Source organism: Emydura macquarii, unplaced genomic scaffold (genome assembly GCF_026122565.2).
Source record: "Emydura macquarii macquarii isolate MOO-44397 ecotype Brisbane River unplaced genomic scaffold, CSIRO-AGI_Emac_v2 contig_1363, whole genome shotgun sequence".
Lineage (NCBI taxonomy): Eukaryota > Metazoa > Chordata > Testudines > Chelidae > Emydura > Emydura macquarii.
Window position 1 is genome coordinate 1,731,934 of NW_027131500.1, and position 26,129 is coordinate 1,758,062.

Consider the following 26,129-nt stretch of genomic DNA (forward strand, 5'->3'; position numbering starts at 1 on the left):
CTATAACTAAGTGGGTGCGCCTCTTGAGAGAAAAGTTGCAATGTTTCTGCAGATTTACTAACAATCACGAAGGTGTAGTTTTCAGTTGAACATTTACCTGCTACCTCTTACCTATTGTGTGTCAAATTTTGTTTATCATAGAGCAGAGGTAGTATGATAAACCATTAATGATCTCAATGAATCAGTGACATCTATTGCTTTAAAATTATAGGATTTTATTATTGGATTATGTGAGTAACCACTTGGAAAAAACTAAAGTGACAAGAGTAGATGGCCTTTTTCTTTTTTAGGGTGAGTAATGACAGGTTTTTCACTAAATATCCACTATAATTCCAGCTAACATAGCACAGAGATAGGTTTTTAACAGGAAACTACAAATAGTGTACAGTGAAAACTAGCACTATAAATTCCATTTTTCTGACTAAATTCTTAATAGTGGCCTTCCATGAATTGTTGCACCATTATATGGGTAAGATTTCTAAAACCAGTATGTGGATTTTTAAGAACAGCTTAGTTATAACAAGTCATAGGGAAGGTGGTGAGCATAGTGAAAGGTAGGACAAGGCTTACTTTTTTTAAATTGTGAAAAGGTAAATCCACTTTAAATATTTTGGCCAGGTCCACATATAGGTAAGGAATCCTGCCTGCCATTTGTAGAATGGCTAAAAGTACAGTACAGACCATGGGCAAAATCCTAAACATTTGGACAGAGGGGAAGCAACGTGTTTTAACCACACACAGCCCTCACTAAGTGAATTTTACCTGAATCATTGTCCATTAAGCTTTTTTGAGTGCTGACACTGCACTTAAATTTTTTTTAAATTTAGTGCTCCTAATTGATAGTCCTTTTGAATATTCTAGTGCTAAATACAGGCTCAACACAGTACCACTAGGGTAAGCTGATCTACATGGGTCTTGTTTCATCCCTGTCCAGGAGCAGCTACTTCAAGGGTTGAGAGGATATACTATTCAAGTCCTTGGCTTCTGTTTGCAAAAAGAGAGAGGATGGCTTTTTGTGCTGTATGCACCATTTCACACTGTAGGTGGCAGAACTACTATCCACCAGGCTTGAATTTAAACCAGAAATGAAAGATTGTGTCCTATTACGCCATGTAAATATCATTAGTATATAAACCAAATGTAAAAACACAGCTAATGGCAAGTTTGTGTGCTTTCGTATAAAGAGAGGGTGCTAGGATGGGTTCTATCAGTTTATTTTGGCAGTATAAACAAGACTTCTGACAGCACATTTTATAAAGCCCAAGTTTAACTCAACTCTATCTTAATCTAAACAGCTGAGCCTAGTTTATAGCTAATTGGATGTCTTATTACCACAAACTTCCTGTTTTCTTAAAACCTCTATGAGCAGCTCATCAGGTATTTCTTTCATGTCACAGTTCCACTTGGGCAGACTGCCTGCAGCTTCTGCAAGGTCAACATCCTCAGTAGCTTCCAGAAAATAGGCATCATCATCCCATTCTGTATTTGAACAGAGCTTGTCAAGAGACTCACTGTTTACTTGACAGATCCTTAATGATGTGCTTTCTGACAAGTCCGTAAGATTAGGCAATTTTGCTTTTTCTTCTATGTTTCCACTCTCATTGATAAAAAGTACATATTCTTCCTTTAATAAAAAAAAAAAAAAAAAAAAAAAAAGCAAATATTACTTACCGTGAATGTGTTCAATACTTTGGGGGGGAGGGGGAGAAGAGAGGGGAATCTTCTTATTGGCTTTATAATGGGAGCAGTTAGGCCAAGGCTGAGAATTTTTAAAAATCACCTCTAATGAACACTAGGTAGGTCAGCTGACAGGGCAAGTGGCCTTTGTGTTTTGGATTGTATGCATTTACCATACAGCCAGCCCCTAATCTTATGGAAGTCAGTTTTCAATAGGACCAAAATTTAGCCCTTAAAAGCAGTGCCTTGTAACTGGCAAGCTTTTGAAAAATCATGCTGTAAAAGCACTACTGAGTTTGCTCTTCCTGCATCTGTAGGTAGTAATGCATTTTATGGATATGTGCTGTTGCAAAAAGGAAAATAATTACTGAAAGGGTGCAGCCAATTTAAGGAAATTACATCTTTTCCAAGCAAAACTAGAAGATTGCTAGCAATGTAGATTAAAGTGTGCCCACACTGCTTGAGTGTCTCTTTAAATAGTGGTGATTTGCTTACTAAGAATTATTTGCTTAAGTGTAATTTACCAACACTCAGTCCTGCTTCAGCCAGGACTTTATAATCTTCCAGTACACACATCAATAAAACATTAAAAGTTTGGTCAAGAGAGTGCCAGCTACTAAAAGTTAATGAAAAGCTGTTACCTATACAGCTCAGGGTATTGTCTTATCTACAAAGGTTGAATATTTAAATGTTTTGAATGCTTTATTACCTGACACAAAAGGACTTTTCAAAGTCAGTGACTATCATTTAATTACTATTTTAAAAGTGTGAATCATTACAGAATACTAAAGCACAAATGCACAGACATTAATGCATATTTTAAAAATGTAAATCTTAATTTATCAGTGAATGTGCCCAGCCATTTGATGGCATCATCAACAAGGTAGAGCCAGTAGTCCACCATTGAAATAAGTCACTAGGCACTCATCAAGGATACATGACAGTGTGAAGTTGACCGCGGCTGCAGCGCAAGTCATTAGAAAAAACCCTATTAATAACTATTCTATTGTATGCTACAAAATGACAGTGAAATCTGACTTGTATTTGCCCAAGCATCAGAAAAATGGAAAAACTAAAACTAAATGTATTCATTGAATTTCTCAATGAGACTGTCACCTTTCCTTCATGTATTGGTTAGTTAGATAGTGTAGCTATAGCTAGAGAGATTAAGAGATCTAGTGCTACACCATGAGGAAGAGATTTTCCTTAGGGTTTGTCTATACTAGCACTTTTGTCGGTCAGGGTGTGGAAAAAAACCCCACACTCCTGACAGACATAAGTTTCACCGACTAAAGCGTGTGGACAGCGCTATGTCAGCAGGAGATGCTCTGCATAGAATGGCTACATGGGAGACCTTACAGCAGCGCAGCTGCAGCACTGCAGCTGTGCTGCTGTAAAGTCTAGTGTAGATATGCCTTAGTTTAGACGAGACATTAGTAAACTTGCCTACAGCCCGCCTCCACTACTAGTTGCCTTGGTGGTAGGACTGACAGCAGGGGAATTCTGAAATACTTAGAGCCTAATTATGCAATCACTACACTTGATTAGTCCCATTGCCATCCATGGAACTACTCACAAGTGAGTAAGGATTGCACAATCAGGCTTTTAGTGCAGGCAAACTTTTAAAGGGTTAAAGGGCTATCAGAGCACAGTTTGGAACACACTTGAGTTACCATTAGGTCTTCTTTTCAATTTTTTTTTTTTTGAATGGGGTTAGGAGGGGGAAGGAGGAAAGGAACAAAAAACACATACCTCTTTGAAAAGAGAAGGGAGGCATATCTCCGGGGGTAATGGAATACCTAAATCAAATACAATGTTTATATTTTGTTTAAAGTTAATGTTTCTGAAATCATTAAATGTAATTTTATTGAAAAACATACTCACTCTCTGATTGGAAGTTTTTAGCTCTGCAGACCGGGTCATAACATTTTTGATAGTAAACTTCCTTTTTTAGATCTACCAGAATCCTAAAAATACCGATGCATGTGTTAGCACTTAAGAACAGCAATAGCTACATTATGTACACATAAGGCCAGGATTTTACCCAGAGAGTGAAGACACTATGTCCTTCCTCTGTTGCTAAAATAGTATTTGTATAGGTCTGGCCCATTCACAATTGAAATTACATATATGCAAGAAAGAAAGGAGGGGATACTGTAAAATTTACAATAAGATTGTGTATATCTGTTAAATATGCAGGTTTTTGGCATTTTATTTTAAAGCCAATGGGTTGAAAATGAGATAGTTATCTTCGGTCTACATTAACTCTGAACAAAGAGGGAAAATAAACAAGACTACCTTACAAGACATTGATTTGTGTAAAATAGTTATATAATGTGAGCTAAACCTCTCCCTCCTGCAGTGAGTTTAGCTAAAGCACTTCTACAACCCTTAGCACTTAACACAGTTGCATAATCTGCAATATGGGACAAATGTCACCACATAATTTGATACTATACCATTTTAACTGTGGATTAATAGAATATTGTGCATCCATTGCTGTTTAACTGTTATAAAAATCATCTTTGAGAAACATTTAGATTCAACTGGAAAGATTCTTTTAAAAAAAAAAAAAAAAAAAAACACACATGGTGAAAGGAGACTGGCAGTTACTTGTCATTTGATTATCTTTTACCCTGAATAGAAGTTTTTACATTTAGAATTTGTAACCTAAAAAAGTGCGTTTCTCTTAGTTAATCTTATTTAGAAGCTGAATATTGACAAACATTTGTAGTGAAATCCTGACCCTGCAGAGATCAATACCTCTCATTATCCTCAGCCAGTGGAACTAACACCATAAACAGCTATAAATGTATGCCTACTTAAAGAGTAAACTGAAAAAAATTCTCCCTTTATTATTTCCAGAGAAAATTATTATTAGCATGCAGTAAGAGCTGGAATCTAGGTGTATGAGGTGCTGTAAAAACACACTCCTTTCCCTAAACAACTTTCTGTTCAAGCATTTCTGGATATTATAGTTGCATAATGAAGAATTCCATAGTGTAAGCTTATTTTGAAGTCTTTCAAAGTAAGTGCCTATTAAATAAAACTTTTGTAGAGAATGCTACATACTTACATTATGTGGTTACTTTTGTGGGCTCTTCCAATATTTTTACACCAGCGATATCTGGATATGTCATAAACAAGGAGTTCTTCCAAGGAAAAATAATTCCATCGTCGTATCCCTGGAAAATTAAGTTTTTTTTGTTTTTTTTTTCCCAAGCAATTATAACAACGTGAGACTCTCTCTCTGTCTCTCAAAAAATAGGTGCTAGTGGTCCTTACCTCCCTGATTATCATCTTTAGTAACTAAAGACCGGACAAAACAGTCAATTTCTGGGTAGGGTGAATTCTGATATCCTCCTAGGGGATCTGTTTTAAAAACAAAACAAAAAAAACTGACTGTCAGAGATCCACAAATAAAATAAGTGTACTTGAATCTCACTAACTATGAGAAGGGCCTACTTCTAGTCCCATTATCTTCAATAAAGCAGGATTGGGCTCAACGTCTGATTGGTATACATCTTGGAAAGCATTTTTCATGATATAAGAAGTTGCCCTTGCTCGAAGTCTAGAGCCAGATCCCTGCTTTTGGGAGTGGCATGTTCCAATTACCATATGCTCCTGTACTTCGGAAATTGGTCAGTGCTTACTATTCCTGTGAACAAGAAAACTCTGCACTGTGGACTAGATTGGCTCCTTTACTCATATTGAATATGAGTTTCCACTACAAACAGCCCTATTGATTTCAATGGGGCTGTGGTGACGTATGGTATTATTCAGGATGATTTGGAGTAGCAGACTCTGATCCTTTATTAATTTTAAGCTTTACTCCACATCCTGCATGTAAAACATCTATGTTGTTCATGTAACTTGTGCTGGAAGGGGCTGTAACCAGGGAAAGACCCACAATCCTGCATGTCGGGCTCCCAATTTACTACTGCATGAGTAACTAAGTAGGCAGGCTCCCTGGGAAATAAAGAGCATGCCCTAACTGAAGGGATATTGCCTAAATAAGGCACAGCAAAAAGTTTTCATCAAGTACAAGAATAGCCCAACAGGACGCAGATTCACATGTACAGTTTGAGATATACTCCATAATTAGATAAGGTGCACTGTAGTGCATATAGCAAATTAATTACTTCAAACATTTAAAAAGATTTTTTTTCTATTCAGTAAAATCACATATTCAGATATTATGAAATACCTGCAGCGCTTCTGGCACCTTTACTGTCTGTCTGTTTAGCTATTTTTCTCTCTCCTTCTGGGATGTAACAAGTTAGGGTTCTTTCAATGTCTGAGAACCTGATGGAGAGAGAGGATGGGGAGAAATACATCATAATTCTCACCTATAACATACCCCACTACCTTTTTCCATCCCTATGGCCCCTTTATTTCCTATTCGAAGGATTCATTTTGACTTAGAAGTTTCCTCTGACTCATTCCAGCAGCAGGCACGGTTTCCTGCTTCCACAGACGAGGCAGGACGATCTATCCCCACCAAACCCTGGATCCTCTGCACTACTTCCAGCCCTATTTGCTATATATGTAATCCTTGCAAAGTATTGTTTACTTTTGGATGGTTTTTAGCATTCTTGCATATAACCCATATCCTTTTGGAGTTAGAATCATCATTTGCAAAGAACTATGGTTTTTCTTTGCTGTGTTTGATATGAAGACAAATCAGCAATAGGACCAAATTCTACAACATATCGTTTCTTGTCCTTACTCAGGAAAGACATCTGAAATCCATTTTTTTTAAATCATGATATAGGATATATAATATGGGGATGTAGGCCTCAGTTCAGAAAGGTATTTAGGCACATACTTAACTACTTGTTGAATTGAGGCCTGTGATAACCAAAGATTCACAGGAAGTTTGAATGTAATATGCATCTTTAAGAATAGGTTGTTTGCATATATTTGTGCAGCACAAAGGAAAACTTTAGTGAGTACCAGCAGTTTACATACAAATAATGCTTTTCGCTTTATGTGTTTAGGATGAAAGTCTGGATTGGCGTTCTCTCTTAAATGGTTCTGTGATGGCGGTTTTGGTCCATTTCAGAGTCCTGTCTAATTTACATTGATAGAAATGTAGCACTTCTCAGCCAAACAACCTTGAACAAGTCAAATTCTTCATCTCAAACAAAAATAAAAACACAACCCCCGTCTCCCTCCATACACACACACAAAGCACAGTTCAGAAACCATCACAAGTGGCACAAGTTCTCTAAACTTATTGCACATTTGAAGATAGAAGCAGAAGATTGATGGTTATTCTATGAAGCAAAAGTTTGTCAGAAATCCAGAGAATTTTACCTGCTGAAACCAATAGTTGAACTTTCCTAGAATAGAATGCATCAGTGGAATGTCAGCCTCCCAAATAGCAGTGGTTGCAGCTACAACCATTATAAATATTACATTTTAAAGTCTACATTTTAAATACCACTGTAAATAAATGGTTACCTAATATTGCAGACCAAAGAGGAAAGGAAATATTGCTCCTCAACAGAAATATTCTTTTCAGGTGTAGGAACAAATTTGTTATCTTCAGCTATCTCCAAAGTCACATGCTTTCCTGCTTTTGATGACTTATACAGCCGGAAATTTCTATTCTTTGTATAAACTCCTACAGGGATAGAAAGATTTCATAATGTATTTATAGTTGGCTAGGTTCTCTCATATGTATTGTTTATACACTATATTTGGGTGTCTAAGAAAAAAGCATTTAAAGGAGTAAACACAAACTTTATTCCAGTTAGTCTTCCACAATAGGAGTTATATAGCAGGATAAGAATAAATCATACAGCCATATATTTATCCATAATATTCAAGTACAAAAGACATAAAACTGATAGAGGCATTTTAGCAAATATCATACTTATTTGATACTATTTCAAAATCTCTGCAGATCATTCTCCAATCTAAATAATAAATTGTTCTTTTCCCTAGCATGAAAGACCGTGTAACAATTTTACATTGTAAATATGGTTTGGCAATTTATCAGTTTCTTGTTGTCTGTGTCAATGTGAGTATATTATAGTCACACTTCATCAAGAGTAGTCAGAAAAATGCAATTCCTATCCCAAACTGAAAACAAACATAGGTTGGCAAGCACAAGCAATTCTGCTTGAGGCTTTATAGGGATTGAGCGGGTGTTTAATTCTGAAGCTGAATTTAGTTTTCATGAAAGTGAAGAACTAAAAGCATTGGCATGACAGGTATATTGCTGGTAGTGGAATTATAAGCATCCCCACCCATTCCATCAATGCACCCTAATTTTGTCTTGCAATATCCTCCTCCAATTTATTCTTGATCTCTATCTACCAATCATTTTGTAAGACCACCATGTTCTAGCTCACTTTGGACTAAAGCCAAAAATGGAAGTGAAAAACACAGGTTCTACTTGGAATGGATATGAGCAATCACTCGAATATAGGTGAGTGCACGCCACCATGCACTGGTTCCCGAAACTTTTTTCCCCTTAGCAGATCCCATAGGGTCGGCTTAGGCGCCCCCCTGGAGTACCGTGTTCATGCCACGGTATATGAGGCACCGCCAATCATGCGGGCCCTCAGTTCCTTCTTTCCACCCGTGAGGGTTGCTGGAATGTCTTGCCTCTTGCCTTCTAGCAAGTAGCATTCCCCTTATGGACTATAATCGTTGTTCAATAGTTGAATAGTTAGAATTAAGTGTTAAGTAGTTTAGATAATTAGAATTAGAATAGAAAGCGCCCTTAGGGGCTTAGGGCCAGGCCATGCCAGGCTCTCCTGGTTTTAAATCTTGTGCCGCTTGCAGCAAGCCTCTGCCTGTAAGCAACCCCCACGATCACTGCCTCAATGCCTGGGGGAGCAGCATCATCAGGACAAATGTAAAATTTGCAAAGCCTTCAAGCCGCAGACTCAAAGAGAGCGAGATATCCGGCTGAAGGTTATTTTGATGGAGGCAGCGCTCCACTCAGACTCTGAACCGGCATGTTCCCCCACGGCACCGAGCGTCTCCTCGGTGTTGAGCACTCCACCGGTACCGAAGTCGACCCGACGACGCCAGTCTCCGGTGCCCAAGAAATGAAGACACCAGTGTACCGAGCGCCAAGGCTCCCCCGCACCGCCTGCGCGGCCGTGGTCAAGCCAGGAGATGCACCAGCCACAGCCTGTTGAGCCTGCTCCGGTGCCTGCATCTCTACGCAGGGAGCCTCCCCCGACTCCTGGGGGTGGGGGAGCGCCTTTGCAAGCACCATCAACGCTGGAGGCATTCCACGTGACACGCGCTTTAATGGCCATGCTCCATCCCCCCTCGGCCGAGGGTGAAGGGACTGGTGTCCCGGGGTAAACCCGCGCTGGTGCCTCAGGTGGATGGTCAAGACCCCCATCAGGGGTGAAGTCTCCCTCCAGACGGCCAGAGCACGGCGGCTCCCCTCGCAGCTTCGACTATGAGTCGTCGAGCTCCTCCTCCCCGCGGCACCGAGGACGGTCCGTGGCACCGGAGGCATTACGCTCAAGGTGGCGTCGCTCCAGGTCCGCCTCACGAAGTGCGCGCAGCTCCTGCTCCCGCACTCCGGCACCAAGCCCTTTGCCATCACGGCACCGGTCCTGATCCCCAGCACGGAGCCCGGTGCCGAAGTACCCGGCACTGACAGTACCATCCATCTCGACACGTCGCCGATCGCGGTCCTTGGAGTCGGGCTTGGCACCGAGGCAGCATGGATGGCACTGTTCCCGGTCCCCGAAGGGCAAGCGGCGCCGCAAGTCCTTGGTGCCGAGATGGAGGTCCTCCTCCAACTTGTCGAGCCACGCATCCGCCCATAGGCACCACTCGCGATGGCACCGATGCTCCTCAACCTCGTTGGGGTCGTCAAGAGGCTGGTCCCCGGCAAAGTCAAGCAGAAGCCACAGACACCGTCGGCACCGCTCCAGTGGCTCTGGGTCCCGCAAGGGCAAGTCCTGCTATGACGCCCTGCAGTGGCCTTACTGAGGTTCATGGGGGGGCACAAATGGGGCAGGGCACTGTATCTGTCCCATCTTCAATGGCACAGCTGGTGCCCCCCCCCCCCCCCCCACCAAGCCAACAGGCTAAGGGCCATTCCTTGGAGGAGGAATCGGACCCTGAGGAGGGACCCTCCACGAGGCCCCTTCCACAATCCTCTTCCCCTGATGAGGCAGCCGCCAGAGACCACAGGGCGCCACTCTCAGACTTCAGGGCCCACCAGGACCTCCTTAAAAGGGTGGCCAATAACTTGAACCTCAAACTTAAGGAGCTCTCTGAGGAGGAGGATCCCCTCTTTGGGGTGGTAGGGTCAACGGGACCATCGAGATTGGCCCTACCTGTCCATGAGAGAGTCCTTAAACTGGCCAAGACACTCTGGCAAACTCCTGCCTTGGTTGCCCCCAGCTCTAAAGGCGCTGAGAAAAACTACTATGTGCCAGCAGAGGGATTTGAATTCTTGTACACCCACCCAGCCTTGGGGACCCTGGTGGTTGATGCGGCCAACCAGAGAGACAGCCAAGGTAGCCCGGGCACCAGGCCTTAGAACAAGGACAATAAAAAACTCGACTTGTTTGGCCGCAGTCTATTCCACCGGGGCCCTACAACTGAGAATAGCGAACCATCAGGCCCTCCTAGGTCGATACAACTTGAACCTATGGAACTCTATGAGGTGGTTCACAGAGGGATTGCCCCAGGACCAGGCGGTGGACTTTGCCACAGTCCTGGAGGAGGGCGTCACGGTGGCAGGGGCGGTGTTGCAAACCGCCAGTGACGCTGCGGACACCACCAGCAGAGCCATGGCCTCTGCGATAGCCATGTGGTGGTGTTTGTGGCTGCAGTCATCCGGGCTGTCCCAGGAGGTGCAGCAATCTATCCAGGACCTGCCCTTCGATGGAGCAGGCCTATTCTTGGACAAAACAGACAAGAAGCTGCACGCTCTAAAGGACTCGTGAGCTACGCTCCGGTCCTTGGGACTTTACACTCCCCAGGCCTTGAGGCGTCAGTCTCGGCCGCAGCCCCAACGCAAGGCCCAGCTGCCCCCTAGGGTGCCGCCTAGACCCTCTCAGCCCCGTAGGGGCCGAGACAGGAGCAGGGGGTTCGGACACTGCGACTGCTCCGGATCATGCGCGGCCTCCCAGCAAGGACCCTCTCAGGGGCCTAACTCAAAGAAACAATTTTGATGGTGCAGCCGAGAGTGGCACCGATACCTCTCTCTTGGATCCACATTTCCCGTTTGCGGAAAGGCTCAGACCCTACTACGCTGAAAGGCAGAATATCATATCAGACCGCTGGGTCCTCGGCGTAGTTCTCGGGATATGCCCTTCAGTTTACAGCTTTCCCCCCGGACTCCCCCCGTACCCCGTCCCTCTTCAGGGACCCCTCTCACGAGCAACTCCTTTTGCAGGAAGTGAATTCCCTCTTCCTTTCGGGGCTGTGGAAGCGGTTCCTCCACAAGAAACAGGGAGGGGATTCTACTCCAGGTATTTTCTTATCCCCAAAGCAAAAGGGGGCCTGAGAGCCATATTAGATCTCCGCTGACTGAACAAGTTTATCAGGTGTCTCAGGTTTTGCATGGTCTCCCTAACCTCCATTATCCCTGCTCTGGATCCAGAAGATTGGTATGCCGCCCTCAACCTGAAGGATGCGTATTTTCACATTTCCATCCTTCCCAGCCACAGGCTCTTCCTCAGGTTTATGGTAGCTGGCTACCATTACCAATTCTCAGCCCTGCCATTTGGCCTCTCGTCCGCCCCAGGGTCTTCACGAAGTGCATGGCAGTGGTGGCGGCCCACTTGCGCCGCAAAGGGGTGCAGACCTTCCCCTACCTAGACGACTGGCTGATCAGGGGCAAGTCCAAGGCCCGCCTTCGGAACAGCCTATCCCTCACCTGCGCGTCATGCACCAGACTGGGGCTGCTCATAAACGAGCAGAAGTCCATTCTCACCCCGGTGCAGCGCATAGACTTCATCGGGGCCACCCTGGACACTACCCAGGCCAGAGCCTTCCTCCCACAGCCTCAGTTCGAGGCGATGGCCGCGATAATCGCCCAACTACACAGGTGCCCCACGACGACAGCCAGGCACTGCCTGCAGCTGTTGGGGCACATGGCGGCCTGTACATATGTGGTGAGGCTGGCTCGCCTCAAACTCAGGCCTCTCCAGGCGTGGTTAGCCTTGGTGTATGCACCAGCCAGGCACTCCTTGAACAGGGTGTTCACGGTTCCCCCACAGGTCCTGGCCTCCCTAAACTGGTGGAGGACTCCCGGGGAGGTGTTGAGAGGGGTACCTTTCCGGGATCTGCTCCCATCGGTCACCCTAATTACAGACGCTTCGGACATGGGGTGGGGGGCCCACATCAGCACCGGCCTGAGCACCCAGAGGCTCTGGATGGAGGAGGAGAAGAGCCTCCACATCAACGTCCGGGAGCTCAGGACAGTCCGGTTGGCCTGCAAGGTGTTCCTCAGATTCCTGAGGGGCAGGATGGTGCAGGTCCTCACGGACAATACAGTGGCCATGTTCTAGATGAACAGGCAGGGGGGAGCATGCTCCTCTTTGCCAGGAGGCCATTCGACTTTGTGGTGTGGCACGGCTTCCATATATCTGCCTCTCACCTCCCGAGGGTCAGGAATGACAAGGTGGACTGCCTCAGCAGGTCATTTCTACCCCACCATGACTGGTCACTACACCCGGAGGTGATAACTTTTATCTTCCACAAGTGGGGTGTTCCCCAACTGGACCTGTTCGCGTCATCCTGGAACAGTAAGTGCCCAAGGTTCTGCTCGTTCCGGGGTCGCAAGCCTGGCTCCATCTCCGACGCGTTCCTCCTAGACTGGACGGGGACCCTCATGTATGCGTTTCCCCCCATTCCGCTCCTGCTCAAGGCCCTCTTGAAAATCAAGAGGGACAAAGTGGACATGATACTGATTGCCCCAGCCTGGCCGAGGCAGCACTGGTTCAGTATGCTGCTGGACCTGTCGATCGCCCCGCCCATGGAGCTCCCGAGGCACTACGACCTGCTCTCCCAGGATCAGGGTCGCCTGCTGCACCCGGACCTGGACTCCCTCCACCTGATGGTCTGGAGGCTCTGTGGCTGACGGAGAGGGAGAGAGCCTGCTCAGCGCAGGTCCAACAGATTCTGCTGGGCAGCAGAAAACCTTCCACTCAGGTCGTATACCTGGCAAAGTGGAGATGGTTTACCTGTTGGGCGGAGTCCCAGGGCATCCCGCTGAGCTGCTCACCTATACAGGCGATCCTGCAGTATCTGCTCCATCTGAAGCTCCAGGGTTTAGCGTTGGCCTCCCTGAAAGTGCACCTGGCGGCCATCTCAGCCTTCCACCAGCCGCTGGAAGGGAGGTCCTTATTTTTCCACCCCATGTCAGTCAGGTTCCTCAAGGGGGTGGAGAGGCTTTACCCGCAGGTCCGTGACCCGGTGCCTCCCTGGGATCTGAACCTGGTCCTCGCCAGACTAATGGGGCCCCACTTCGAGCCCATGGCTACATGCCCGCTGCTCATCCTCTCTTGGAAGGTAGCCTTCCTAGTGGCCATTACATCGGCTAGGAGGGTCTCCGAGATAAGAGCTTTAACCTCAGAGCCCCCCTACACTGTCTTTTATAAAGACAAGGTGAGGTTGAGACCCCATCCGGCCTTCCTGCCTAAGGTGGTCTCCCAGTTCCATTATAATCAGGATATCTTCCTCCCCATGTTTCTTCCAAAATCGCATGGGTCGGACAGGAGCAGAGATGGCACTCACTGGACGTGAGACGAGCCCTGGCCTACTACATCGAGAGGACATGGCCGTTCCGGAAGTCAACACAGCTGTTCGTGGCAGTGGCGGACCAGATGAAGGGCTCACCTGTCTCCACCTAGCGCATCTCCGCGTGGATCACCGCCTGCATCAAGTGCTGCTACGAACAGGCGAAGGTACTGCTTCCAGAAGCTGTTTCAGCGCACTCAACCAGAGTCCAGGCCTCCGCGGCAGCCTTCCTGGAGAGTGCCCCTGCAGGACATCTGCAAAGCAGCTACCTGGTCATCGGTGCACACCTTTACATCCAACTACGCCATCATGCAGCAGGCGAGAGAGGACGTGTGGTTCAGCAGGGCTGTGCTGATGAGAGCAGCTCACCGGTGATTCCTACCCACCTCCAAGGTATGGCTTTTTAATCACCTATATTGGAATGGATATGAGAAATCACTCGAAGTAGAAAACAGGGTTACTTACCAGTAACTGTTGTTCTTCAAGATGTGTTGCTCATATCCATTCTACACCCACCCTCCGTCCCCGCTGTCGGAGTCGGCAGAAAGAAGGGACTGAGGGCCCACAGGATCAGCGGTGCCTCATATACTGCGGCATGAGCGCGGTACTCCAGTGGGCGCCTAAGCCGACCCTACGGGGTCTGCTAAGGGGAAAAAAGTTCCGGGAACCAGTGTACGGTGGCGTGCACTCACCTATATTGGAATGGATATGAGCAACACATCTCAAAGAACAACAGTTACTGGTAAGTAACCCTGTTTTATCAGCTTGGTGTGCTGCATAACTGCACCCTCCCACCTTATTTTTTATTCACTAATCTCTTTGCAGGAGTTATGGTTATTAACAGTTACAGTTCTGTTGCAGAGCACTTTGTTAATTGCTTTTTGAGAAACCAACATAACAGTGCAAGCCACCCTTGGAACTAAGGTACCTGTTATCCAGGGAAGAACACTGCTAAGAGTGGTTACAAAATAACTTTTCTGTGGCAAATACAAAAAATAGATGTGTCCAGAACACTATTATTGTATAACTGTACTCCCATCTGAGCCACTTATTAATAGGTAAAAAAAACCAACCCAAGACTCTTACCAATAAGGCAATCTTCCAAAACTTCACAGTGAAAGATAACATACCAAGTCAGAAGCCAAAATGAAAATTGTACAAAAAGTAGTCATTATAGACCTGGCTGTGCTTTCCAATTACTTTGAATTTTATATTTTTTTTAAGAAAAAAATCTGCTCTGTATACAGGAATTGCACCAGTGAATGGCATTGACTCTGAATATATTTGAACAAAGGTGTTTCTTGTTAGTCATTATTTGATTTTATGCATATGAATTTTCCAGACCAGTCAAAATGCAACAACTTGTTTGCTTACTAAAATACAAAAATTACCTGGATTACAGATTCTTCAGTTTCTATTAATCAACTCCAAATGCAATAGACCTTAACTTTAAATTATCTCTAGAAGGTGTTCAGAATCATACATTCCTTATATTTGTACACACACCATTCAAAAGGAACATCCATCCCTTGCTCTAGGCAGTCTGTGACAAATCTTAAATACACAACTATCAAACAGACCAACCCTATAACCCCATAGTTCCTCAACATAAACTGAAGTCTCTAGAAGCCAGATTTTTTACTTACTGCAGAACCACATTATGCAACTTGAGTAATATTAAAAGTTCCACAAAAGTGTCAGTATTTAAGGCCAAATTTAAAATACATCTTTTAAGATCACCATTTGTTTGATTTTGTTGAATTGCATCCTGTTTTATTGTATGTTTACATAATAGTATTACTATACATTAATCAGAACACTGTGCAAATGGTGCTGTGATCGAACGTTAAGAAGTCTCTGGTTACTTAGCCTTTGTTGCATTCTAGTACACAACCTATACATACCTCCTCCTCCCAACCTCATTTTCTGTGCATGCATCTGATGGCAGAATTTGGCTCAGAATTTAATCAATAACTAACTTTTATACATACCCAGATCAACGAGAAGTTGCTTGCCTCCTTCCTTATCATTCACAACTAGAAAGGAAAGATCTGAATTTTCTTTCTCTTGCAGTGTTCCATTTCCCAGCGTTTTGTGTATATTAGGTTGCTGTCTCCCAAAAGCCTCCTTCACAGCACCAAGGTTAACAGAACCCTCTAAATCAACTGTAGCTTTGGAAGACTGGGAAACAACATTGTCTGCCCCTTCTTCTAGAATCAGAACATCAGCTTTATTCTTAGTGAAAACAAGCGCAGGTTGCAAAACTGTTTTCACAAAATTCCCTTAAAATAATAGGACAAGAAATGGATCAGTCTGTTTTAGTCACAAGTTAAAAATGCATTTCATAGATTTTATTCAAAGATTTCAAATTAAAAACCAGGATAGGATTTCTCTTTTCTCCCCCTAAGCCCAGTGCACAACCAATGCTTTTAACTGCTAAATGGGAGGCCCAAGTTTTGGCATTAACTTTACTTAAAACTAAAGTTTGTGCTGCTGTTTTTTAAACACCATACTATGTTAAATAGGTATAGAAGAACTGTATATATTTTGGTTGCTTCATTCTCCCACACCCTTCACCATCTGATAGCTGTGAGTTCTTCAGGGAAGAAGCCATGTGTTTCTATATTTTTGTACAGCACCTGAGCACAAGTGGGCCCTGGTCCTACTGGAGCCTCTGGGCACTACCTCAAAAGAAAAAGAATAATAATGAAAACTGAACATGTTATGAAGGACAAATGTGTAGTAATGTCACTACAGCTTTTCTAATGAAAATTTCACATTGAGGCAAAATCTTGGATACCTATGCAAAATCCTAGTAAACAAGCCTTGTGCAAGGTTTCAAAGGAGAACACTACTCTTCTCTACCAACCTGACAACAGGGCAGAGGACACCCATGCCATTGCCCAAAAGCTGTTACTGCTTGCTGATACAATCGAGGTCTGGTATTTCATCCATGATTAGAGCACATAGGATGCTAGTTTTATTAATGAATGACATTGCCAATGATCAGCATGAGCCAGAATTTTGGATTTGATATCTGACTATGGACTTGGATCTCTCATTAGACTGCCTGATTCCCAGTGAGCAATACTGATGCTTCACTCTCCTAGCCAATTGGTGCCTCATTCTGCGAGCACTTATACACATCACTTACTGTATTGTCAATGGGACTACGCACATGCATAAGTGCGGGACTGGACAATAGGTCAGTACTGTGGCATGAGGGAGCATCTGTCAGTACAGCTTGGAGCTTGAACAACAGATTTTTTTTTTGGCAAGGGGAAGACAATATTTTGTTTGTTTATATATATTTCTTATCCACACACATCTCTGCGCTCTCATCTTATTTCTCACAACAGATCAGAAGCACTATTTGTGGGAACCCCTCCCTGAATCTCCCTGTGTCTTGAGCCAAGTTTATCATTGGCACAAATGAATGCAAGTCCACTGATCTATGGAGTTGAACTTGCTTACCCCACCTGTGAATTTAATCCCTTTAATTCCTTTTTAGAAGTTGGTAAAAGAGTAATGCACTTAATATTTTAGGATATTACTTATTTTGCAGGATTTTTGACACAGAAAAATTCTAATAATACACTCATTAATTGTATTAGGATAAGACTGCAGCAATGAAACATATTAGACGATTTAATCTACTTTTCATTAACTGGTATTCCACAATAAAGACTTGATTTAAAAAAAATAAAATTCTTATAGCTTTAATATCACTGGACAGCTTATTTAAACTGTTGACTTTCCTCACTCTTCACACACAAAAATTCCTGTTTGATATTTAGATGCTTGGATATCACTGTATCAAGCAATTTGAATTTATAGTTTTCTGTGCAAAAAAAAAAAAAAAAAAAAAAGGCAGTAGATAATGAGGCATTTTGCTAACATTTAAAAACTGAATTATTCAAAATATAAAACTGCTAAGCTTCAAGAGACAACCAACCAGTTTTGACATATAGATAATTAAAAGAGATTAGCTATGGGTAGCGCCCTGCTAATCTGCAGATACCTGCTTTATACCAGGTTTGCGGATCACAGATCGGATGCAGATACAAATTTTGTATCCATGCAGGGCTCTACCCATGGGTCTTGAGTCTCATCTTTAATTAATATGTGTTAAAGAATAACATTCTTTGTGATTCAGAAGTGTCATTTTGTAATCAAATTTAGTTTCTTATTACCACTAGGAAGGCAAAATAATAATAATAATAAATAATTTACTGCTTACTTTGTCTACTGACCCTATAAATCTAGTAGAACCAGTACTGATTTTAAACACAAACATTTCATGTCCGGCAGCGTTAATAATTTAGTTCATAATGGGGACATGAAAAGCCTAACCAATGGGCTGGAATTAATAATTCGAGTGCTGTTATTGAAAGGGAACCAAACCAGCTGATGTAATAAACTGGAAGAGTATGGTTTTTGTTCTGCATTTAGCTATCTAGATCACAAGGCTAAAATTACTTTTAAATAAAATATTTTTGATCCACATATTCTTTAATAATTTTATGAGAGAGAGAGATTATGGAATCAAACGTTTAGACTGAAAGATTTTAATTATCACATTTAATCATTTTGTTTTTGTGGCTGTAGTAGAGGAGTCTCAGTGGGGAAAAAAGGTAGTGAGGAGTGTGGGAGAAGAAATGGTTTAGTTTGTTTCTACTAGCCATAATGGAAATAATGAGCAATATGCAGTTCTTATCACTTTGCTAGTCTGTTTGGTTTGAAATTTTCCATGTCAGGTCTCTCTCTCAAGCTGTCTTTTTACTTGTTTCTCTCTCTCTTTTTTTCTTTCTTTTTTTGTAGTGGTAGGCGAGAGGAGGTGGGGGAGGAGCAGGTTTCAGCCAAAACAATTTAGGATTTTAGGAAACTGAGATTAAGGAAAAATATGTTGTTTTGCAATATTTTTTAAAATTCTGTTGTTCTTTTCTTTGAGAAGCTCTTGCACCTCCACATTTGGACCAGGGACTTGAAATTTAGTATGGTGTGGCCTTTCGGCCACAGTTGGTATGCACCCTTTTGCTGTTTCTGTGAAAATTCATCCAAATTTGGCCAAGTTATAAACACTTGAAAAAAATCTCAATTCATACATGCTCAGTAGAGACTTCTTACAGTTTCATTGCTAAATTCGCCAAAGATTCTGTCTTCATTGAGCGTGCTCCATCTGCTCACAGCTCCTAGTGCTGACCACACTGTGCATGTACCGTCCTTACAGAGTGACAGTACATGCTCCAGTCCAGGGCTGCAGGAGCAAAGTCAGACTTTCCCCATAATTGTTGCTGTGGGCTAAGATGGGACCAGGCACTGGAATTAAGAGCAAGGAGCCTGTCTCTCCTGTGCTCTCAATCACCTCCAAGGAGTTTTTGTTACTCTTACAGAATGAAGGATTTTATCATAATCCTACTGATGTTAATAGCAAAACTCCCAGTGACTTCAATGGGAGCAAGATAAGGCCCAATAGGGGCATTTACGGCCAGATTCTTGGTTCCAGCCTGGCTTCTTCATATTGTTCCAGTGGCACATAACAGCCAGAAAGGTGCCCTAAAGAACAGCTGAATGTTCCTCTTGCATAGCAAACTCTCTGGCTAGCATAGGCAGACACTACACCACTTCCTCCAAGCACCACAAAAGTAAGTAGCATGAGAGAGTCTGGCTAGAGTCCACTATGCTTTGGTAATCCTGGGCTGGTAAAATGGCTCATGAAGGGCTGTTCTAGCCTAGAAGACATCCAGTTTATGTGAAGAACCAAAGAGCTTCCCACTGTCCCCTAGATCAGGCTAATGCAAGGTGGCTTTAAGCCACACCTTTGCCTTATTACTCAGGTCATGGGCTGAGTATAGCTCAGCTGGATTCAAGAATCTACCCAATAAAGTTTAACTTCAGCCAATTAAAAAAAATCTCAATCTACAAAATGAGTAAGCAACTGTAAAACCATTAACAAACCTGTTACCGGCTTTTGTGATGTCTTTGTTCTGTAAATACAGAATATACATGCATAGTAGCTGTTTACTTGAAGTAGAAGGGTGACTACAAATTGGACTACTAGTCACAGAAAACAAAAGAAAATACATGAGCAGGATATGAGTTGAGGCACAATAAAGCACAAATATGTAGCTGGAAATACATTTTTGTTTCCACCTATGGTCCTCATTACTATATAATCTGAGTGCTTGTACTATTAAGATAAAAAGGAAATGTGTGCAATTTTATATGTACTAGAAATAAGAAAACATGCTTACCAACATGAATATTATCTTTAAATGCTGCCTTATGAAGCAGAAATATTAAGTGATGGCTAAATTTTTCATCAGTGCTGGAATCTAAGTTCAAGACATCTTCAGCTGAACATTTAACTCCATAAAGTTCTTCTAGCTTTTTGCTAACAAGCTGAAAAATAAAAATAAATTGGGCTATTTTTCTAAGATCTTGACACAATAGCAAGTGTTATGTCTTCATTCATTTAAAAAATATTTTTAGTTTTGAATATACAATTTTTTTAGACTATGAAATTTCATGGCTTATTAAATTCTAACCAAAATACAAACACATTGAATCTTATAAATAGCATAATTTATGATTATGGTATCAGTAGTAGACTTAGGTGAGAAACTGGAAATCTGCAACAAAGCCTAATATATTGTCTCCATAGGCAGTGTGTGAGTCTTCCATTTGGGGAGGGTTACATGCAAGCGCTGGAAGGTCCCTAGAAGTGAGGGGCCACTGGCACCTAGACCCTCCCACAAGACCCCCCCCCCCACATCTTCCCCCGATGCCCTGCCCTGCTCTGCTTTTAACCACCCCCTTCCTCAAGCCTCCCACACCCACTGCTCACTCCTCTCTGCCTCTTTCGCCAAACCCCCCCCGGCCCACTCCTCTCTGCCTCCCCCTAGGCCCACCCACTTGCTCCTTTCCATGACAGAGAGGAGCGGGCAGTGAGGCCTAGAGGGAAGAGGTGGAGTGGGGGCAGGGCCTCAAGGGAAGAGTCCAAGCAGGGGTGAGGCCTCCAGGCAGAGCACAGGTGCGGCCAGTCTGGGTGCTGGCAGCCCCCCAAATTCTAGGAGCTTTGCTTCTGGCGCTCCAAAGGCGGTGGGCCAGCATGCCTCCAAAGAGAGGTGAACTGTGCCACATCAACGGTATTTGCCTTCCTGCATGGCCACTTTTTTGGAGAGGTTTAGCCTCCCCCAACCTCTTGTATGTGCCGCCCATGACTGCCTCATCTATACATTTTTCTGTTACACTGCCTCCAAAGTGCAGTTTACAGCTCCAGCGAAAACCAGCATTGAAGACTCTACAATCCAAACTTAGCATGACTTATAGATCACTTTATAGCTAAGGCCAGACTGAAGACCTTAGATCCATGAGTCTAAAAGCTTCAGATTTTGGTACCTCAGATCTCTCCAGTTGGATCCAACAATCTTCTTTGATTTAGAGGATCCCTTAGATTTCAGAACTGACTCACATGCCCACAAAGGAGGGCTTCCTCCTGGATTCTCTAGCAAGTAAAGACTCCTCCAAGAGGAAAATCCTCAGTCTGTGGCTTCTTTCCTTCCTAGACAGAGGCATGAATGCAGCACAAGGCTCTTAGGATGAATGCTCTTAAACTTATCTGAGACAGATTATATTTTACTACCGCAGAAAGTGTATTTCTGAAAGCCTGTTTTATTCTGCTTGTCTGCCACACTGGAGATAAAGTCCCACCACAAGTCCAACCAAATCCATGTGAAAACTACACTTATGCTAATTAATAAAACCAGTAAGTAAGAAGGAGTGACTCTGTATAACAATCATAAAAGGCTCATGCCTAACAAAAACCACGCTGGGAAAAAGGGATTTGACACATGACTGCACTAGTTAGGAAAGAAAAGAACTGAGGGAAAATTAGAGGGTGAGGTCTTTTGATAGAACCAAAGGACATGTTCATACGCTCCCTAACAGTTTTACTGCTTTCTTTGGTCTATGGCTCTTGTATCAGGGCACATAATCCACCAGTGAGACTCATCAGTGAAAGAAAAATAACTTTGTCACAAGCCTCTGGTGAACATGTTGTCCTACCAACTGCCATTCAGCTCTCATTTCTTTAAAGTAGGAAGCCCAGAAAAAACTTTACTTTAACTAACAATATCTAAACATGCTTTTCTAATGTTCTCTAAAAACATGTAATCAATTTTAATTTTATTTGGGATAACTTCAGCTATTGAATAACTATAAGAAAAATAGTTCACTTTATTCTCTTTGTTCCACATTAAGGTTAATAACAAGTAATACAGACCTACAATATGTTGTACTCTCATTATTGTTCCAGTTTTACCTCAATTAACTTTGCAATCATCCTCTTGCCATCAGCTCCAGGATTCACTGGTTTATAGAACTCCAAATCAAAATACAGTTTACAAACAGCTTTTTCAGGAATAACTTCATAGCAATGCAGAAGACTTGTTTTATGTTCTTTGCTAAACAGAAAATAATCAAGAATCATCATACATGTTTATAAACAATCCAAAAAACTAAAGATTGTTATTCGTCTTTAGTGAAACACTTGTTAAAATTTTTTAAAAGACTAGCTCTACTATGTTCTGAACAACTTAAAGTATGAATTTCCTGACTATAACTAAAGGAACTCGATCAACATACATTTGGCCTAAATTTTAGATTTCTAAAAAATAAACTCTTACAATACCTAAGACTAATAGATATGTTTTCATGAATAAAAATAACTAATGGAAACAGTAATTTTAAACAATAAAAATATTCTTGCAATTTTACAATGCAAACCACCAGTGCTGAGAACCTTAAACTATACACAAAAGTAAAACCAACTTCTTTGAATTTTGATATCCAAACTGAGAGAAATGTAAAATGAAAAGAGCTTTAATAAAAATGTTGGATTTTTAGAATTCTATCACTTAATAATCAGATGTGTTATTTGCTAAAACATTTAAAGATATGTTTGATTTGTAAGTTGACTGTAGACCTTTACTAGACTTTTCAGAACTCTAACTTTATCATGTGATATGTTTCCGTTAAACAACTATTAAGAATTATATGTAAAATGGCTCATGGAGATGTAATTATTTTATCTGCTGATGCACTAGAATGATGATGGCTGTTCACTATGGATACCAATTATCTCCAATGGTCAAGCACTGTAGCGCATTTGAGGGGGGGTCAGTGTCAGGGAGCAGTTATGGTACCGTGCTTCTGAGAGCTGATCTATACTAGCCCCAGCCCTGATGAAATTTAAAGCACTTTAAAGGTATTTTTTTCAAATACTCACTTGTAATAAAACCAAAGCTCTGTATATGTTGTCACAAGGTAATACCTTTGTCCATCTTCTGTGTTCGTTTCCACAGCAAATACATGAACTTCCTTTTTAAATTAAAAGAAAGAGTTAACTGTTCATTTTTCAGAGTACTAATCAAAATATTTTGCTTGCAATTAATTTCTTAGATCAAAGGTTAGTGATTATTTCCTAATTAGCAGCAACCTATCAAGGGATGGCTTAGGTTTAAAAATAAAAAAAAGCCTAAGTACCTTTAATATTTAAAAGTCAGCTTCTTATTTAAACTACACCAGTATAACTCTTGAGCAACTCACTGAAGTCAATGAAGCTACTATGTATTTGCATTGATGTAACTGAGATCAGAATCAAACCCTAAAGTGGTATTTGTATAGTAAAATCTTATGTTGATCAGCAGCATGGTACCATCTGTGGGAAGAGAAACAGTGTACAGAGAACAAGATTCCTACTGAAGAGAGGAGAGACATATGGCCTAAATCAAGCAAAATTATGCCCAAACCATCCTTTTAATTATATGCTCTGGCCATAAGAGGGATCTGGCCTTCTGGCCTGACCACTTTTACGGTGACCACAGAGTCCTTTATCAAAGTCCAACAAAAAATGCATTCAAAGCAAACCTTCAGCCCAGCTGAGCTCTGCAGGCAATCCTTGGTGCAAGTGTGCCTCTGTTGCTGCTGCTCCTCATCCCTGGTTCGATCAATCCCCCAATCCAGGACTGGCATACTCCATCCCTTACTTGGAGTTTCCAGAGGGCTTCAGCCCATCAGGGACCTTGCTCTGGAGACTTCCAGTACCCCAGAGAAGCCTGCCTGGTTCTTTTTTCCCCTTTCCGCCTCTCAACCTTCTTTTCAGGTTTCTTCCTAGAGGACACTACCCACTTTCTCTCCTCTGAGTCTCCTCCCCAACTGGGTTCATCCAGCTATTTAAGGAGCAAACTCTCCTCTTCCCACCCCTGGGCTTTATTTCTAATTAGTTCTGACTCACCCTCCAGATGCACCCAGGTTGGTAACTAGACACTCAGGCCTATATTTCCTTTTTGCAACCTGTCTGGGGTAAACACCCCGTCACACCCACTCCTATTTTTTTTAATTGACAAGACATCAAGTTGATGCTGTCCCTTTAATGACAGTTTGTATGTTGGACAACTTTACTAACTAAAACTGATGTTAATACAAAAAATTAGTTTGATTAAATGAGTATATTTATTAAATGTTTGAATAAAACAGAAAATTGACTAATTGAACTAAGTAACTTTATGATCTATCTCATAAAATAGTAGTTTAATTTTAAGATATTTAGAAGGATTGTGATGGAGCAGTGCACCCCTTAAGACAGGAGAGTGACCTTCATTAAAACCATATATAAAGCCCCAAGAGGGGGGGGGGAAAAAAGAGACAAGGAAAACCCAGATGTACAGTGCATAACACAGAGCTGGCTCTTTCCTTCCGGGCATGCAGGAGACCAGGCATCCTGACTTCAGAGGGGTAATTTTTTATTTATTTATTTTTAAACACACCATTCTGGGGTTCCTCTGGATCCAGAAGTAGCCAAAAGTACTTCCTGGTGGATGTCATTCTGAGTCATGTAAAGATGCCTATGAGGGCTGCTATTTATACCACCATATGATTATGTCAACACTGTAGCTTCCCAGCTAAATGAATGGGGAACTCCCCAATAGTAGTTTGTTGGTTTGGTATTTTTTGTTCCAATTTGTTTGTTGTCTGTGTTTTTACAGACACTTGGGATTAATGTAGCACCTTATGTATTCCTGGGTAGGGGAAATTAAGTGGAAAATTGTTTTTTATAATTAAAACACACACAAAGGAAAAGGTATGGGAAAAAATACAGCATGGAAAGGTGAAGGTGACTGACTGGATGAAACCTTGGGTGTGGTTGAGCCAAAGGCTTACAATTTTCTCATCTAGACAAGGTCTTAGACTTCAGATGAAGTCAGGACTTCTCAAATGATAAAACAAGGTGGGTGGAGATTTTCATTTAACTGCCATTTGTGTTTTTGACACGCTCCCCCTTGATCTTTAGAAGGACAGATATAAATATTACCTGACTTTTGTTACATTGACTTCTAAGCCAAAGTAATTCACCTTGTATGATACTTTAATATAAAATCCCTATTTTTAAATATAATGAACTTTGGCTTCTTTCTTCCCCTTGCTGATTTGAAACTAGTTAATGATCCACAATTATATATTACAACCACCATGTGATAAGGATATCTGTTTGAACTACAGTGTTCCTTATCCCCTCCTCCCCAGACCTGTTAGGGCTCAAGAACCTTAATGGGTCCTCATGCCTCCACAACACAGCATCACTTCCCTGTCTAAGGTGAGGAGATGACTGTGCTGCTTTATGGAGCAAAAAGAATTGGGCAGTGCTGCAAATGTTTCAACACCATCGGGCACTTTTCCTGGATAACATTGACAGGCATTATTACAAGATATAGGTCAGACCTTCTGAAATGGCAGAAGAAATTGCACATTCCACAGTTCTTTTTAAAAACAGGCAATCAAGTTGCAAAATATGAAATGTAGGTAATTACAAATAAATGAGCTTGTTCTTTCAAAAACACTTACATCTTCAGCTGAGGCTTCATTTTAGGTGATTTAGCTCTTCTCTTTCAGTGCCTGAGCTTGCCTCTTGTCTCTCAATAAGACATTCTGTCTCTCGTGGGATATATTTTTGCCTTTATTTTCATGCATCTCTACCTCTTTTGTATCTCACCTTCTCTGTTTTTCCTCTTTCTCCCTCATTCTCTGTCCTCTTCTCTCTCCTTCCTACTGATTCTCACATCTTTCCCATTTTTCCACTACCCCTTGCCATTTTGGCTCCCTACTTCTTTCCCTCACCTACATCATTTGCCAGACCTCCCTTGTCTTATCCCACCACTTTGGTCTTTCTTCCCCACAAGCACTTCTACTATTAAACCTTAATAACACGTCTAGAGTCTAATGTTAGAACTAGCACTTATTACAACTAAAAATACAGTCTGATGTTAGATCTATCACTATTTACAACTGATGCATCATGCTGACCTGTAAGGAAAAGAATTGCCTGATGTAACAGGATTGCACAACAAAAGAAACCTGAAGCCTGAAATGAATTTTGTAGGTTATCAGAACTTTACAAATGAAGTAAAATGTTCAAAGTATCTTAATAGCAAAGACATCCTCCTAATAATCTAATATCTTACCTCCTTACAGGTTTTTGCAAAGTTAAAAGCTTGAGCTTGTCGACGAAATAGATTCCAAACAGAGGGTGGTTGCCATGGTTTGGACAGCTGTGGCCTGTAAACAGGGCAAAGTGGCTTTCTTTTATATTGAGATGCTAGTTCATCAACTTTCTTCAATCTTTCTTCCCATTTTCTCTTCATTTGTTCTAAAGC

The 26,129-nt window shown here is 42.2% G+C and overlaps 1 protein-coding gene across 1 annotated transcript; it reads right to left on the minus strand.

Moving 5' to 3' along the window:
- Positions 1-203: 203 nt before the first annotated feature.
- PRIMPOL (primase and DNA directed polymerase) lies at positions 204-26,129 on the minus strand. The gene is made up of 12 exons (XM_067551651.1): positions 25,938-26,129; positions 22,706-22,797; positions 21,740-21,881; positions 19,671-19,818; positions 15,408-15,698; positions 7,144-7,306; positions 5,885-5,982; positions 4,963-5,049; positions 4,754-4,862; positions 3,562-3,644; positions 3,430-3,476; positions 204-1,624 (listed from the first exon to the last, which is right to left on the minus strand). Exons 1-12 carry the CDS (start codon positions 26,115-26,117, stop codon positions 1,313-1,315), a joined length of 1,752 nt encoding a protein of 583 aa, XP_067407752.1. The 5' UTR covers positions 26,118-26,129; the 3' UTR covers positions 204-1,312.